The 15,692-nt window shown below is 57.1% G+C and overlaps 1 protein-coding gene across 1 annotated transcript; it reads left to right on the top strand.

The window, feature by feature from the left end:
• Positions 1–484: 484 nt before the first annotated feature.
• PITPNB (phosphatidylinositol transfer protein beta) lies at positions 485–14,933 on the top strand. The gene is made up of 11 exons (XM_054996420.1): positions 485–564; positions 693–723; positions 1,287–1,432; positions 1,789–1,880; positions 2,386–2,393; positions 3,347–3,421; positions 3,731–3,814; positions 8,095–8,172; positions 10,626–10,736; positions 10,939–11,061; positions 13,183–14,933. The coding sequence occupies exons 1-11, from the start codon at positions 545–547 to the stop codon at positions 13,231–13,233; spliced, it is 819 nt and encodes a 272-aa protein (XP_054852395.1). The 5' UTR covers positions 485–544; the 3' UTR covers positions 13,234–14,933.
• Positions 14,934–15,692: the final 759 nt, after the last annotated feature.

The raw sequence follows: 15,692 nt of genomic DNA, 5'->3' as shown, positions 1-15,692 counted from the left end.
CGGGGGGGGGGGCGGAGTTCTCCATCCAGTAGCGGGCAGATCCGCCACAGAAACGGGGGGGGGGGGCGGAGGGGCTGCTCGGAAGGGCCCCGCCTCGCACTGCCGAGGGCGCGGAACAGCCGCGGGGGCCGGAGACGGCCTGTCGCCCGCGCACGGGGCCCTTCGGAAGCCGCCTTCCCGCCCCGGCCCCTCGCGCAGAGGCGGGCCGCCTGGGCCCCGCGGGGGTCGAGCCGGCCTTCCCGGCGGCGGCGAGGGGCGCGATTCCGGTGGGGCCGCTCTGGGCCGCGTCACCTCAGTGGCTCGGCGGTCCTTCGCTCCCTCGGGAAGGGTGCTGGGCGGAAATGGCGCCTCGAGGCGGGGTTCGAGGGCCAAGGCCCGCCTTTCGGGAGCCGCCTCGCCCATTGGCTGGTCTGGCCGGAAGGGCCGGGTCATGACGGGGTGCGGAGCCGCTCTTGGCGGCGCCCGGAAGCGGCTCGCCGGCGCGGTGGCGCATGGGTAGGCGGCGCAGGTGGCGCCTGCGCAGTGGGCTTCTCTGTGCGGGAAGATGGTGCTGGTCAAGGAATTGTAAGTGAGGGGCCGGCGGGGGCGGGGGGCGCCGGGAAGGGGGGGGCGCTGCTGGGTCTCCCCGGCCCGGCCCGCCCCTCACGCCCGCCCCTCCCTCTCTCTCTCCCCCCCCCCCGGTTGCCTTTCAGCCGCGTGGTCCTGCCCTGCTCCGTGCAAGAGGTACGTGCGCCCGTCGCCGCCCGGCCAGGCACGGCACGCCGTGGCGCTGCTGCGGCCCTGGCGCCCGGAGGGGAAGGGCCCGCGTCGCCCAGGCCGTCGTTCCGGGAGCGCCCAGGCGCCGGCGGCAGGGAGGCGGGCCTGTGGCTGCGGCTGCCCGGGGCTCTCCCGCCGCCCGAAGGGGCTCCTGTGCGGGCCTGGCGCGGCGGCGGCGGCGGCCTTGACCAGCCTGCCGAATGCGTTGCCGCGGCCGGTGCTGCGCCAGGCGGTCTCGCCCCCTTGGCCTGCCGGAGGAGAGCCGGGGCCGAGCCGGGTGAAGCCGCCCCTTCCGGACCCGCGCGGCCTTTGACTCTGGAGCGCTCCGGGCCCGGCAGTCTGCCGGGCCGGGCCTGGCCTGGCTCCGAAGCGGCTGCTGTTCTGGGGGGCCCTGGACTGGGTGGGGCCGGCCTGGCCTTCTCCGTGATCCGATGCCTCGGGCGGAAGCCTCATGAAGGCGGCGTCGCTAAAGGCCGCTGGAGTTCGGACCGGGGCGTTCTCTGGCATCTTGATTTTTGCTTCTTTCCTAGTATCAAGTGGGGCAGCTTTACTCCGTTGCCGAAGCCAGTAAAAATGAAACAGGCGGCGGGGAAGGGATCCAAGTGCTGAAGAATGAGCCTTATGAGAAGGAGGGCGAAAAGGGCCAGTACACGCACAAGATCTACCACCTGAAGAGGTACCTACGGAGGCCGTGAGACCCTCTGCACGGGGCCTGTTCTAGGATGGGTGGTGTGGTGAGGGTGCGCTCAGAGGGGAGCCCTTCCTGGTGTTTTCTACCAGCAAGTCATGTCCTTTCACAGGAGCTGCCCTTCTCTTGAAAGTCCCCCAGGTTATTCTGTCCTGCTTCCTTTGATTTCTACTTCATTATTCTTGGTATTTAAATACTTTCGCAGTCGACAGGTGCTGATTACTGGATGCTTGCACCTTGTTTAGCTCTTCTTACGCCTGGGAAGAAACGTCTCTATCGGAGGGGAGGACTAAACTCTCTTGGTGCAGCCTAACGTCCTGACTTTGCTCTCTAATTCTTTGCAGCAAAGTGCCTGGTTTTGTGCGAATGATTGCTCCTGAAGGCTCCCTGGTCTTCCACGAAAAGGCCTGGAACGCGTATCCGTACTGCAGGACAAGTGAGTGTCCTTGGCTCCAGTCAAGCAGTTTAAGGAGCTCCTGAAGCTATGCTGACTTCTCTACAGCCATCCCAATGTCGAGCTTTGTTTGGGCCAGAGGACTTGTTGTTACTATCCAGACAGATCCCTGGAAGCAGCGGTTCTCTTCCTCCTGAGTTCCTTTTGCCAGCTCCTGGGTGGGGGGGAGGTGTCCAGCTGGCAAGGCACACTCACCAGCTGCCATAGCAAGTGGGAGAGGGACAGGTGGCTGAAGGGGTAAGTGCAGCACAGACAGTTCTGTGCTGCAGGGTCTGGGCTGGTAACGTAGCCCAGGAGATTACTGGAAAGCTGGGCATGGTGGCAGATTGAGTGGGAAGGGAGCACTGCCCCCCCTCCCCCCCAGCCACTGGGCTGCACGTCTGGTGTTGGCCAAATAAGCCTTTATTTTTAGCAAGAGACCCAGTTTTTGTACTTGGCTGATTGTTCCATTTCTCTCTTCCTTTCTCTATGTTTCTCTGGGCTTCAGTCGTAACGGTGAGTACTCCTTTGCTCTGGGAACGACGTTCAGCTTGCAGCAGCTTTTGCGTGCGGGGCCTCTTCGCTGAGTTTGCTGGGTTTTCGGGCAGGTCGTCTCCTGGGGCACATACAGCAAGCGGGGGGGGGGGAGACGAGGGCTTCCCTTGGAGATGGGACCGGAGCCCTTGGAAAGCGGGAGATGGACTGAAGGGCCCAGTTCTGGAGGGCCTCTCACCGGGTCAAAGGCTCTGCCTGCTCTCCCAGAAGACGGGGGCCTATGCGAGTCACGCCGTTCTGAGCATTACAAACAAATTGCGACGTGTTCTGTAACTTGCAAGTGTGGGTGGTTGTAGTAACCCCTGAAGAGTCCCTGTGGCAGCGCTATTGTACGCATCTTTGGGGTGATGGAGGGGGCAGATTCCCCCCATCTTTCCAGGGTGGGCCAGTGGGAGGTTTCCATCGGTTGGGGGAGGGGATACTGATTATTCTCTTGAATAGCAAACTGAGGGGAGGGTTTCTGTGGTTTGCAGGCCTCGAGCCTGTGGATGGCTCGGGGGGGCGGGGCGGGCGGTGCTGCTGCTGCTGCTGAGCACCCCAGCGACGCCTGGGCTAAGCAGTGCTGGACCTCCCCACACACAGCAGGCTGTGCCACTCAGCTTGGCTCGCTCCAGTGTTAGAGCCTGTTTGGGGGGGAAGGAAGGGAGCGAAGGATGGGTGGGGGTAGAATAAGCAGGCAGAGGAAGGGCCGAGCACCCTCCTCTGGTCTCCTGCTAATCTCCCCCCCCCCCCCCACCACCACCTCCGAATTTGACTTGTGACCAAAACGCCAGGGTGCAATTGGGATCCGAATTGGCCTCCTAAGGTGCCATCCTGATGCCGGATGCCCCAGAAGTGACGTTTGAAATTGTTTGAAGAGGAGCCTGTGATGAACCCTCTTGGTCCTTGCCTTGCTTGTCTTTCCTTTCTGGCAGAACGAGTACATGAAAGAGGACTTCTTCATCAAGATTGAGACGTGGCATAAGCCGGACGTGGGGAACGCGGACAATGTAAGTGGAAGAGCTGCCTTTGCCAGTCCTGCTGCCTGCTTCTGGGCACCCTCTGCCCGTCAGCAAGCAAAGGGCAAGCTTGTTCTCCTTTCCTCCTGTGCTGGGGAAGGGGTGGTTGGCCTTCACAAGCCATGCAGGGAGAGCACCTGGGAGCTTGGAGCATGGTGGACTGTGTCAGCTGTGGCTGCGTGTTGAATCTGTGGGTTCCCCCTCCCCAAGTGTGCTTTCGTTGGGGACGGGGGTGGTGGCTTGGAGCTGTGCAGCTGAAGCCCCAGCCGAGGCTGATGGAATTTTTGCTCCCTCTTGCAGGTCCATGAGTTGGACCCCAATACGTGGAAGAGTGTGGAGGTTGTTCACATTGACATTGCGGACCGAAACCAAGTGGAACCCGGAGTAAGTGGTCCCTGTCTGCCTGCGGAGGGGCATGAGAACGGGGATGCAGCATCTGGCTGGTGTGAACGGACAGTTGGACGGGCCCGTAGAAGTTTTTCCTTGAAAAAGGCTAATTGAAAGTTTTTGGCCTGCCAACCGTTCCGTTGAAATGCATTCCTGTTTTTATGGCAGGCTGACCATGGGCTGTGTGTGAAGGACTTTGGCAGCTTCTTCACTTGCTGCTGGGACGCTGCCCGTTCCGATTGAGCTGTCGTATGCCTCTTTCGGAGACGCCAGTCACTGGTTGTTCTTCAGCCAAGAGGCTGAGACAGTGAGTTTGCTAGGCGGCCCCGTCTGTGTGGATCTTGGCATCGGGGTGTTTTATGAGCACCTTAATGTGTGTACGCTATAGACTGTCTTTCTGGCTGAGATTCAGGGCATACTACGCAATATAAAAGTTCAATCAGAAAACATCAACTGAATTTCTTATAAACGTTGATAGATGCAGGAGGATGGCTGCGTTTCTTAAGTAGTTATATGTTGCTTTCCACCTTGCAATGCAGAAATATTGCATGAAGGTGGTAGAGGAGAAGGGGAAAATGCGTGTGAGTGCAGGGCAGCCCATGTCCTCTCTTTCCCACTGCTCCCCCCAGCAGATCTTCCTCCTCAGGGCCAGCTCAGGGTTAAAAGGGTTACCTGTGAGAAAGGGTTGTGGTGCTGTCTCAGAGTCATGCGGGGGGACGGGAGGGTCCAGTCTTAGCTGTGCCGCGAGGTATGCAGGATCCCGAGGGGCTGTCTGCAGGGTCATGGCTCTGTATCCCAGGGGCCAGAGCTTCCCTTTGCCACATTCCTCTCCCCGGTCCCGGGCGAAGGCGAATCTTTGAAGCAGCTGGTTCTGCATGGCCATTGGGGTGTTAGTGGCATCTTTGTCCTCTTACTTTCCGCGTGTCGTTGTTGGTTTGGAAAGGGGATCTCTGGGCTCGCCTTGGCCCTTGCCTTCCTCCTCCCATCAGATTGTCAATTCTTGTCCGTCACAACCAACTGGGATGTCAGTGAAGCAGAGAATCTCGTGAATGAAGCCTGGCTGCACGTGCTCGAGTCCTGCCAAGGGTTTGGCCTTCGCTTTGAGTGAACCTTGGCCAAACAATCTAAAATGCTAATCAATAAACAACCTGGTTCCAAATTTGGCGGACTCTTTAAGGGCTTAATGGAAGTCAGATGGCAGCCCTGCCATGCTCCAAATGTAGACAAAGGGCTAGGCTGACATCTGTTGTTTGCTTAAAATATAAATTTAGACCTGGCTCCTTCTAATCATCTCCAGCGTTTTGTCAAAGTTGTTTTATGTGATTTGTATACAAAAGTCACTTCCCAGGAGAGGAGGAATCTTGAACGTGTAAGCAGAAGGAGACGTACAATTAGCCACAGAAAGGGCTGGACTTTTGGAAGCGATTTGGAAGAAAATGAACAGAATGAAAACCTGAAGGGAGGTGGGGGGGATGAGAGCAGTTCCTCTGCCTCGTTTGCTCCCTGTTCTGCCCAGGCTGCTTTTCCTGCTTCATCTTCTTGGCCATCCATCCCAAGGGTGGTCTCTGGGAGGGCTGCAGTCTAGTGGGGCCCAGTCTTTCTCCTGTCACTCACCTTGGGCCGTTGTTCCTTTCCTCAGATCTTGCTTCTGATGAAGGCTTGCCCCCCGCCCCCCCCCCTCCGTTTTTTCTAGCCTTTTCTCTGTGTCTCTGAGAACTGCACTGTGGCACAGAAAGCCCTTAGCATGTCGATCCATGCTCTCCACTTCCCCCAGGAGGAGCAAGAGCAGCAGAAGCCTTGGCTTGGGACGGTTTAGCCAAAGAAGCGGGGTTGGAGGATGCGGGGGGGGGGGGGGGATCTGCCGCCTCCTGCACGGGGCGTCTGTGGGGCTGACATCACTTTCCGTATGCCGGGCTGTGATTTGCTGCAGTATGCAGATATCCCTCTTGCAACTGACATGGGCAGGAAAGCTGGCGGTGTGGCCTGACGGAGAGTTCAGGCACTCCCTAGCACTTCCGGGTGAGACAGGAATCCTGCCCTCCGCTTGGTCTTTGCTCCCTTACCACGGAGATGGTCTCAGATGCTTGTTTTACCATTCCTGTCAATTTGGTTTTAATGTGTGAAATGTGGAGAGAGCGCGTGTATGAGTGTGGAATTGCAGGTTCTTGCTGCAGCTGGAGCCAAACAGGGCGGCCACCACTGCTTGTGGCTCTGGAAGAGCGTATTAAGCAGCAGGTGCCCTTGGACGTGTGCTCGAGTTCAGTGACCATCTCTCGGGGAGGGCAGTGCAGGATCCTTCCCACAGCAGAAGGGCCGCACCCAGCAGGTGCCACACTCTCCATTGGGTGCATGTTTGCAAAATTTGTCACTCTTTATCTCCCCCCGCCCCCCCGGATCTCTCCGAGAACTCAGGACAGCGTGCATTGACCTCTCTTCCTTCGTTATATCCTCACAATTGCAGCCCTGAGAGGCAGACTTGACTGGAGCAGCGTGTCTGGCCCAAGGTCGCCTGGTGAGCGGAGGGGGAGTTTGAGCCCGCGTGTCCTTAGGTGGCTCGTGGAGCCTTTCCTCTAAAGGCACTTGCTGGCACCCCCTGTCTGGCTTCAGTTAGGATGGGCTTGGCCTGTTGGTCTGGCCCCTCCCTTTGTGTTACCTGCTTCTTGTCACCTGCCTTGGGTCCTGGGATGGTAGGGAGCAAGGCAGGTATGTCAGTGTTTTAAATGAAATGGAATTTTTCGGGTTGTATTGCACTGGGGGGCGTTATCAGGCCTGGGATTCAGCTTTGTTGATGTGCGGGCAGCTTCCCTTTTCGCATGAGCTGTGCCGGAGGGAGTCCCAGCCGCCAGGATCGGCTTGTCTGGGCGGCCCCTTCCCCGCCGCCATCTTTGATGCAGTTCTTGGCTCGCGGAGGAGCAGGTGCTCGGCTTGCGTAATGCAGAGTCATGACCTGACTTCCCTGAGGCCGAGTGTCTGGGTGCGGGGGCCTTTTCAAGGAAGCGTTGAGGGTCTTCGCTCACATAGTCCCTGGCTTCGAGCACAAGGAGCCCTTCTGGGGGCTGTGAGGCTCCTCCCGAGCATCAGGCCACGGATTGGTAGCCAGCGGCAAGTGCTGCTGCGGTCCCGTTCGCAGCTGTCCAGCCCCAGCCCTGCCTCTGGGCCCGTTGAGGCCGGCGCTGCCAAGAGCAGAAGTGCCCCCTGGCCAGCCACATCTCCTCCTCCAGAGCAGCTGCCAGGAAAGGGGAAAGCGGCTGCAGGGGGCAGTTTGAAAGGCCTGCCCAACCCCATCCGTTCAAGGAGGGTTCTGAAGTGGAAGCGAACCCTCATGGCTGCTGTTCGTCTTTTCTCCGTCCCCCATCCCAAGGGCTGGAGGGTGCACTGGGGGGAAGACCTAATACCCAGGGACCAAAGAGAATCCCCAGATCTTTGCCCGTCTGTGAATAACAACAACAACATTTGATTTATTAATACCCACTCAGAGCGGTTTACAAATGTGTTGTTACCATTCCCACAATAATCCTGTGAGGTGGGGGGGGGGTGCTGAGAGAGCTCCTAAAAGCTGCAGCTGCCCCAAGGTCGCCCAGCCGGCTTCGGGTGGAGGAGTGGGGGATCAACCCTGGCTATCCAGAGTTCAGCTGCCTGGCCAGAGGTTGCTGAGCTGGGGGTGCCAGTTGCAGGCATCCTCCTGCCAGGTGGTCAGTTCCTCGTCCTATGGTGACTCGAGGGCAGTGTCGAGGAGAGCCCAAAGCCTCGAGGCAGCAGGGCTTCATGCCGCAGGGTCTGTTCAGCGCAGAAGTCTTTTATTAGCTTAGGCAGAACTTGAGCGTATGCATGGGGCAGGGGCTGTTAGTTTGCTTCAGGAAAGCAGCATATTTTTCATTTGAGGGCTGCTACCAGGACTTAAGTGTGTGTGTTCCTCCCTTGCTTGGGGTGGGGAGCTGTGTGGGGCAGCTTGGTCAGTGTGCGGGGCCTTCGAGTGGTGCTTTGGAGGACTTGGGGTTGCTTCCAAGGTCCTGGCCACTTGGGCACAGGCACGTTCTATGACTTGAGTGGGCAGGAGCCCCTTTCCCCCACTGTGTTGGCTGTGCCAGTGCCTGGGCTTTCTGGAGAAGAGCAGGAGCCGGCGGGCCGTAGCTCCTTGTGCCTGCTGCACTGGCCTCCTTCCTGTCAGGCTAAATGGTGCTAGAGGGGAGCCACGCAGTGTTTGTGTGTGGGGGGGATGTGTGTCCTCTCTCTGCCTCTGCTTAGCCTCCCTCTCACTGGTGCACCTTGATTCCCAGGACTACAAAGCTGATGAGGACCCAGCATTATTCCAGTCGGCCAAGACCAAGAGAGGCCCTTTGGGGACCAACTGGAAGGTACGGTCAACGGGAGGTTCAGACGGCAGGAAGGGCTGGCTCTGAGCAGCCTTTGGCTCGGGAGGTTTGCCTCGGCTGCTCCTCGGGGGTGACCCTTTCAGGACCTGTCGGTGCGTTGCAAGTAAAATGCTCTCGCTGCCCGTGACCTTTCTGCAGTCCACACAGCACGTGAATCGGTCTGAACCTTTCCTGTCTTGGTAATGATCAGATCCTTTTTCCTGTGAGCAGCAAGCTCTGGCTTGGAGAGATGCAGATGGAGCCAGTAGCGGGGAGGGGTCTGCGTGCTGCCGTGGAAGGGAAGAGCAAGGCACCGGGCTGCAGGTGGGGTCAGTTGGGCCTTCTGGGCTCCACAGCAGCAGAGTGGGGCCCTTTGGCCTCTGCAGGAGAGTAGCCCTCGCCCTGTTCGTTTGGAATGCCACGCGCCAAGTTCCTGCTGTCACAGAACGGCTGTCCTTGGTTGCTGCTGTCAGGCTGAGCAGAATCTCTGCCCCTCTTTCAAAGGCCGCCACAAGTAGCTGCCTCGGTTCCAGTTGGCGTGGCTTTTAGCCCGCCTTTCCGCCCTCGGAGCTCCAGGGAGGTGTTCATGATTCTTCCCTCCTCCTGTTCATTCTCGTAGCAGTAACCCTGCAAAGTAGGTTAGGCTGCGCGTGAGTGACCAGCGCGCTTCCACGGCAAGCCGTGTGCCTGTGGCTGCTGCTCTTCCAGGAAGAGCCCTTTCCCTTTGTCCCCACCCCACCCCTCGCAGCCCCCTCTTCCCTGGCACTCAGTTCGCTCCGTGCCATCTGCCTGTCGGCTTGGCATCTGAGCTGAATCACCAGGGAGATTGGATTTGTGGGGGAAACTTGACCCAGTTTGGGCTCCTCCTTTCCAACCTGAATCAGAACCAGGGTAGCAGTCCAGCCTCCCACAGAAGTCCCAGTTGGGGTTTTCCAAGCGTAATGCTGGAGGTGGGGTGTGTGCGTGTGTCTGGTCTGCTTTAGCTGAGCCTGTGCGCGTAACGGGGTGTCGAGCTCAGCCTTTCTGGCTTTTGCTCCTCTGGTGCCCCTCCTTCTAAAGATAAAGCTGTCTGTCAAGAATTGTGTTTGTGTTGGCTTAAGTGGTCTGTGGTCACAGGTGGGTTGCAGTCATTTGTCTAAAAAGCTCCCCACCCCAAGGAAAAGACACTTAAGCTTCTGGAAGAGCTTTATGCAAGTAAATAAACCAAAAGCACAGGTAATTGAAAAGAAACTTAAAAGAAAGGAAAGCATAGCAGAGTTACCTGGAGAAAGCAATCATAACAGTAGTGCTAGCTAGAGTTCGCTTAGACCAGGAGCCGGCCAGACGAAGGTTCGGCCAAGGGCCGGCCGCTGCGAGCCCATCCCTCTCAGACCCTCTTTCTCGGGCCAGTGGCCACTCAGGGCCTTGACCGTCAGTTCTCACCATCAACCAGTTCGTCAGTAAGAATCCCAGTTTACAGCTGTGAGTGTTCTCGGAACTGGGCCCTCAGTTCAGTGGTGGGACAACTTGGCTGTAGCGCCTTAGAAGAGGAGACCTCACTGCTTGCTTTGCGCCCCCCCCCCCCCAGGTCATGCCTCAGCCAAACGTGCTGCGTCTTCCCCTGTTGTGCACCTTGGGGGGGTGGGGTCTGATTGCCTGTTCCAGCACATAAACTTGGGTTAATTTTACATCCGACTGACTCCCCTTCCTAACACCCCCAGCCCACCCCAAATAAAGTGGTTTAGAACTTCGGGTATATATTAACATGCAGGAGTGGAAGTCAGACACAGTTCTGGCTCCTTTTCCACCCAAAGTGGCCCCATCGCTCTCTTCTGGCAGCCTCCACTGTCCGAGTGGCACGGCCGGGCTGGTGTTTGGCTGCAGCCCAGGAGACAAGACCTGTCAGCCCATTGCTAAGCAGCTGGTTGCTGGAGTAGAGGTTCAAGTTAAGCATGCCACAGGACGTGCCTCTCTGCGTGCTCCATGCTGGCGTGTGGCCTCAGGAGTTGGGTGCATGCAGCTGTAGGGAGTGCTGGCCGTGGACCCTGGAGAGGGGCGCTCAGCCTCAAGGGAGGCTGCTGTTGCCTCAGTCAAGGCCCAAGGAGGACCAACATCCTGAACTCCCCACGCCCCCCCTCTGTTTCTGAGCTACCCACACCAGATGCTGCCTGGGGTCGAGTGCTGGAACCTGGCAGCTTGGGGGCTCCCCTGGCTCCTTGGATGCGGAGTAGCCCCTCCCCTTCAGCCTGGCCTGCTGTTCAGTGGGAGGGGCTGCATTTCGGCAGAGGGCCTTGCCTCTTCTTCACCTTGAAGGCACTGGCATTTCCCAGCTGAGACCCAGCAAGGCCCTGGAGTGTCCCTCAGTGCCTCAAGGGCATCTCTTGTGGTGCACGTTTGAAATTCCACCCAGATGGGAGCTGGGAGCGCTGACCTTCTGCTCTCGCCCCTTGGGGTCTGTTTTTGTTCTGTGCCCACAGAAGGAGCTGGCAGCTGATGAGGACTGCCCGAAGATGTGTGCCTACAAGCTGGTGACGATCAAATTTAAATGGTGGGGATTGCAGAACAAAGTCGAGAACTTCATTCAGAAGGTGAGGAACCAGGAGCAGCTGTGGGCAAGACAAGCTGGACTCCGATTGGTGGCCCTTTGGGGGGCGGGGAGAAGTCCCGTGTTTCTGCCCTGTGCGCCTTTCCTGGGGCGGGGGGCGGCGGCTCTGTCCTCCCTGCTCCTGGCAGCAGCTGTTTAGTCCACCAAGGACCTGCCAGCTAATCCACACGCTCCGCTCTCGGCAGCAAGAGAAGAGGATATTTACCAACTTCCATCGGCAGCTCTTTTGCTGGATTGACAAGTGGATCGATCTCTCGATGGAAGACATCCGGCGGATGGAGGATGAAACTCAGAGGGAGCTGGAAGCGGTGAGTCGCCAGCCTCCGCGCTGCAGCCGCCCTTCCTCCTCTCCCTGGGAATGTGCTGCCTCAGGGGGTCAAGAGGCCCCCTCTGTTCCTGCCTGCTTTCTTTCCAGGGCAATTGAACTTGGAAACAGGTTGCCATCGGACAGTTCCCAGTGTCGGCTGACTCTGAAATGGGCTGCCTTTCAGCTGGGATGTTAGACTGTTTGCTGTGGACAGTGTGTCCAGGCGGGGGGGTGTGTGGGGGGTGTGTGTGATGAAATCCCCAAGCCAGACGTGCGGTGCTGCAGGGGACGAGCTGTGCTTGTTGGTTTGGGCCCTGTCCAGCCGTTCCCTCGCGGGCTTCACGGACACACAGGATGCTCTCCCGTAGCGTTTCGGGGCTGGGCCTGACCGTCTTTCCCCTGCCCACCGGCCGTGCTTGAGCATTTTCATCTTCTGGCCTGTCCCTTCTTGTTGAGATTCCCTTTGCAGGGCTGCTGATCATAGTATGATCTCTTTGGGGGCGGAGCTGGGGGGGCTGGGCTCTGACAGCCAGAACCACAGCGTTTCCCTGCATTGTGCAGGGGGGTTGGACTAGATGACCCTAGGGGTCCCTTCCAGCTCTTGAGTTTCTAACCTTGGTTGTGGCAACGTGCTCGCCAACGGTTGTGCTCTCAGGGATTGCCCCCCCCCCCCGCCCACTGTCTCCTCCTGCCTGTTTGCTCTAACCCATCTACACAGTCCCAGATCGGTTCCTAAGTTGGGAAGGGAATGCCTTCTAGGTAGCCCTGCTCCTTTGACTCTCTCTTCTCTGCCGGCATTTGTTTCTTCATTATTTATCTCTGTTGGTCTCTCTGGCCTCTCTCCTTCTCCACTACTTCTTTCTGTAGAACTGCAGTCTTTTGCTTTGCTGGCATCTCCAGCCTTGGATGGTTTCATGCAGTTCTCCAAGCTCCACTCTTTGCTTCTAGCAGAACTTCTGTTGCGTTGAAAACAAACGAGTATCACTGGGACTAGGTGAATTTCTTCTGGCTTTAGAGAGGCACAGCTATAATCCTTTGCTAGCCTACCAAAATGATCAGGTCTGGATTTAGAATTCCTCATTTTCCCTTCTCTTCTCCAGTGGTCAGCACAGAGATGTCCCAGCAGTTTACTTCAGTTGCATGCTGGGAAGGAAGGCGAGTGCTGTCCGTCCTGTCCTTCCCTGCATGCGAGAGCAAGGCCCATCTGGGGCTGGGTGTCCGAGGCTGTTCTTCTGCCGCTATAACCCTTTCTCACTAACCCGTGCTAGGTTAACTGCCTGGTGGCTTACAGTTCTATTTTGCATCTAGATGCGTAAGAGAGGTTCCGTTCGAGGTACGTTGGCTGCTGACGTCTAGAGGAATCCTCTGTAGGGTCAGAGGCAGGAATCAAGTTGTGTAAGTGGCTTGTTGGGAGAGGAGACCCTCACGCCTCTCCTGGTGAACGGGCACTTCCTGCGCTGTGAGTTTCGGGAGTATCAAAGCTACGTGCCAGTCTGATCTTACCATCTCTCCGACCCCCGGTGTGCATACTTCCTTGCGAATATCATGGCATTCTTATGACAAAGTTTTGCATTCTGTTGGGTTGTCTGCCAGGCGCTGTCCTGGTGAGGGTGTTCTGGGTTCTTGCCCCGTCCATCAGCAGGTGGTGCCATGCCCCTCCGGGTCTGAGTCAGTGTGCAATGCCCTCTGCCCTTCCTCTGTGGCTCCCCCCAGAGCTCTCATGGGCAGGCCAGAGCAGCTCAGTACGTTCCTTCTAAGCGGAAGAACTGCTCTGATGCATCAGGCTTTTTGCCCAGCTATGACGGTGTCCAGCCCCTGGGTGCAGGGTGCTGCACGGCTTCTCCTGAACCTGCTGGGGCTTCACAGGAGAAACCTGTGCCTTTTCCCAGAGTGAATCCCGGCTGCCTAAGGACTGTCTCTGAGCTAGGCTCTAGAGCAGGCTCTTTCCCCCCTCGCACTGTGAAGCGTGGCAGGCCCTGCTTCGGAACGGTGGCCTGCCGTCCTGATTAACGTTGTGGCTAGTCTTTGTCCTCGCCAGTCCTTTCCCTTGGACGAACACACGCAGCCATCTGCTGGTGGGCCGGCTCTGCCTCTGACGGACTTTTGCCTTTTCTCTCTGCAGTTGCGTAACCAAGGACAAGTGAGAGGGACGAGTGCTGCTAACGATGAATGAAGGCCCATCCGCCCAGCCGTGCTGTCAGCACAGCGATCCACACTTTGCACATTCGGGCGTGCGTGCGCGCGCGCGCACACAGCAGCGAGTGCACGTGTCCGGAGGAGCCAATACACTTTCTCCAGGGTACTGAATCTCTTTCACAAAGGAAACAGCTTTCGTTACATACACCTAATGCAAACAAGCCCACCTCGTGTCATTTAAGGGACGAGTAAGCAGTGGCAGTAGGTAGCGTTTCATGCCGGTTTCTGCTGGACCAAATTGCTCCCTCTTGCTTCATTTTATGCCCGCCTGAGCCCAGGAGCAGACTGGCCCTTGAACTGCATAGCTCTCGGTGGGCTTCTTGGCTCAGCTTGCTCCAGAGCTCTCTGGGCCTCACAGTCTGCCCTGCTTGAGTCTCACCTCCCGCTGGAACTCCCCCCCCCCTTTTATGCAAATAGATCGGCAGTTAATTCCTCATCTTGTGTTTTCCCCACATGATTTTGGAATAAGAACTCTTAATGTATTTATAGCTATTTATTTCTGGATTGTCTTGCAATCAAATCAGAAATGTTTCTTGTAGCAGTAGTCAGTTTTTGCTATTGAGTGGGGTGGAGGGGACCAAGCCCATCTGCTGCTGCAAAAGGGGGAAAAAATCTGTTTTACTGGTATTTTGTATATTGAAAATGGAGCGCCTCTTCATTAAAATGGGCTAAATAAGAGGCAGCTTGGTGATTTGTCAGCATCATGAATGGGCCAGCGGTGGGTGCTTTTCCAGCTTGGCCTGGCAGCCGGAGACAGTGGGCTTGCTCTCTGCTCCCACTTCATCATCGCAGAGTTGCTGTTTGTCAGCTGCACAGCTGCACCGTGCTGCACCAGACGGAGGAGGAAATAGAATGCGCAGAAATATGCTTCATGAAGAGTTGTTGCTGTTCAGATGTAATTTTAACTTAGCATTTTTCTGCTGTTGACTAGACATAAGCCCTAGAAGTTGGTTGCTGGAAGACCTGGCGTAGATTGTCTTAAAGATTCCTTTTGTTCTTTTGAGAAGAGGGACTCGTACCCTGGAGGCAGCCTTTCCCACTGCTTGGTAGAGTAGCAACAGAGTCTTGGTGGAGCTCAGGCGAGTGGAGCCACTGGACTCCAGTGGCTCCAGTGGACTGGTGGAGGAGGGCGTGCCTTGGCCACTGAACCCAGTCAGCCTTGGCACCCGGTCGCAAAGCCCAGCGGAGTGGCAGGCGCCAGCTCCCCTCTCTCCTGGCCTGGGCAAGCATTCCAGAGGGCTGAAGCCAGAGCCATCAGGCATGCGGAGCGGAGGGGGGGTCCGGGTTTCAAAAGGCCTCTCCACCTCCTCCTCTGCCAGGCGGCTCTTGACCTCGTGCCTGAGCTTTCAGGGGCGGCTTGCCTGTTCTTCCCACCATCGGAAGAGATCAACTTTGTAAATATATAAATAATGGTTTTTAAGAGACTTGCTCATCTAGCTGGTGCTCGTCCCTGAATTCGAGACTCGTTTTTTCCAGGGCAGGAATCGGCTCCTGTTGCCGCCTCCACCTGCAGAGGGAGGCTCTCCCAAAATGACTCCACGCAGCCATTGGGGGGGTGGGGGAATTGTCTTCAAGCATTGGGAAGGAACTTTGTCATGAATGTCAAACTTAGCTTCCTTCCGCAGTTTCTGGCCTAAATCGCATTAAGGAAATTTAAATAAATTTGCTGATAAAATTTTCCTTGTCTATGCTTTGGGTCCCATGGTGCTGGGAGAATGGGGGTGAGTGGGATTAGAACCAGTGGGCTGGTAGCAGAGGCAGATAACAGGCCTCCCTGCCAGCACGTCCTGCAGCTGCTGCCTTTGTTCTCCCAAACTCCCGGCCAGGAATCATTTCAGTCCATGTAAAAAGCGTCCGTCCACCCTGCCAAGTCAGCATTCCACGGGCTTTGCTGCCATCTTGAAGGAGAAAGAAGACGATGGTCTATACAGATGAACGCTGTAGTCCCACGGTCCCCTGATTAGGGTGTCCTGAATTGGTATCGGATCTGCCTTTTCCAGGTTTGGCAGTATGTGTGATGCTGTGACACTAATGAGTGTCAGGGTATCACCTGGACACGTCCTCAGAACAGCCAAGAGCCCTGCCGTGCTTGGCCTGGCCTGAGGTGCCTCAGCCTCGTGTGTCACACCAGGGCCAGGCAGCTGCTCTGGAGACCCAAAAGACCGGGCACAGAGGTCAGGCCCTTCCCTGGACGTTGCCGCCTCATTGACTCCTCTGAAGGTGGAGGACCCCTTAATTCACCATAAGTAGTGGCTGTTGATGGCCCTCTCTCGCCTAAGCATGGCTGCTCCCCTCTTAAAGCCATCGCTACGTTGGTGGCCACCACTCTGTCCGCTGGCAGTGAATCCCCCAATTTCATTACTTGTTGAGTAAGGAAATATTTCCTCTTGCCTGTCCTGTATCTGTTGGTTAGGTGGCCCTGAGTTCTAGTATTAC

The sequence above is a fragment of the Eublepharis macularius genome, chromosome 13, assembly GCF_028583425.1.
Source record: "Eublepharis macularius isolate TG4126 chromosome 13, MPM_Emac_v1.0, whole genome shotgun sequence".
NCBI classification, from domain to species: domain Eukaryota; kingdom Metazoa; phylum Chordata; class Lepidosauria; order Squamata; family Eublepharidae; genus Eublepharis; species Eublepharis macularius.
The sequence above is the reverse complement of the archived record's forward strand: the minus strand, read 5'-3'. Positions and strand labels throughout refer to the sequence as shown.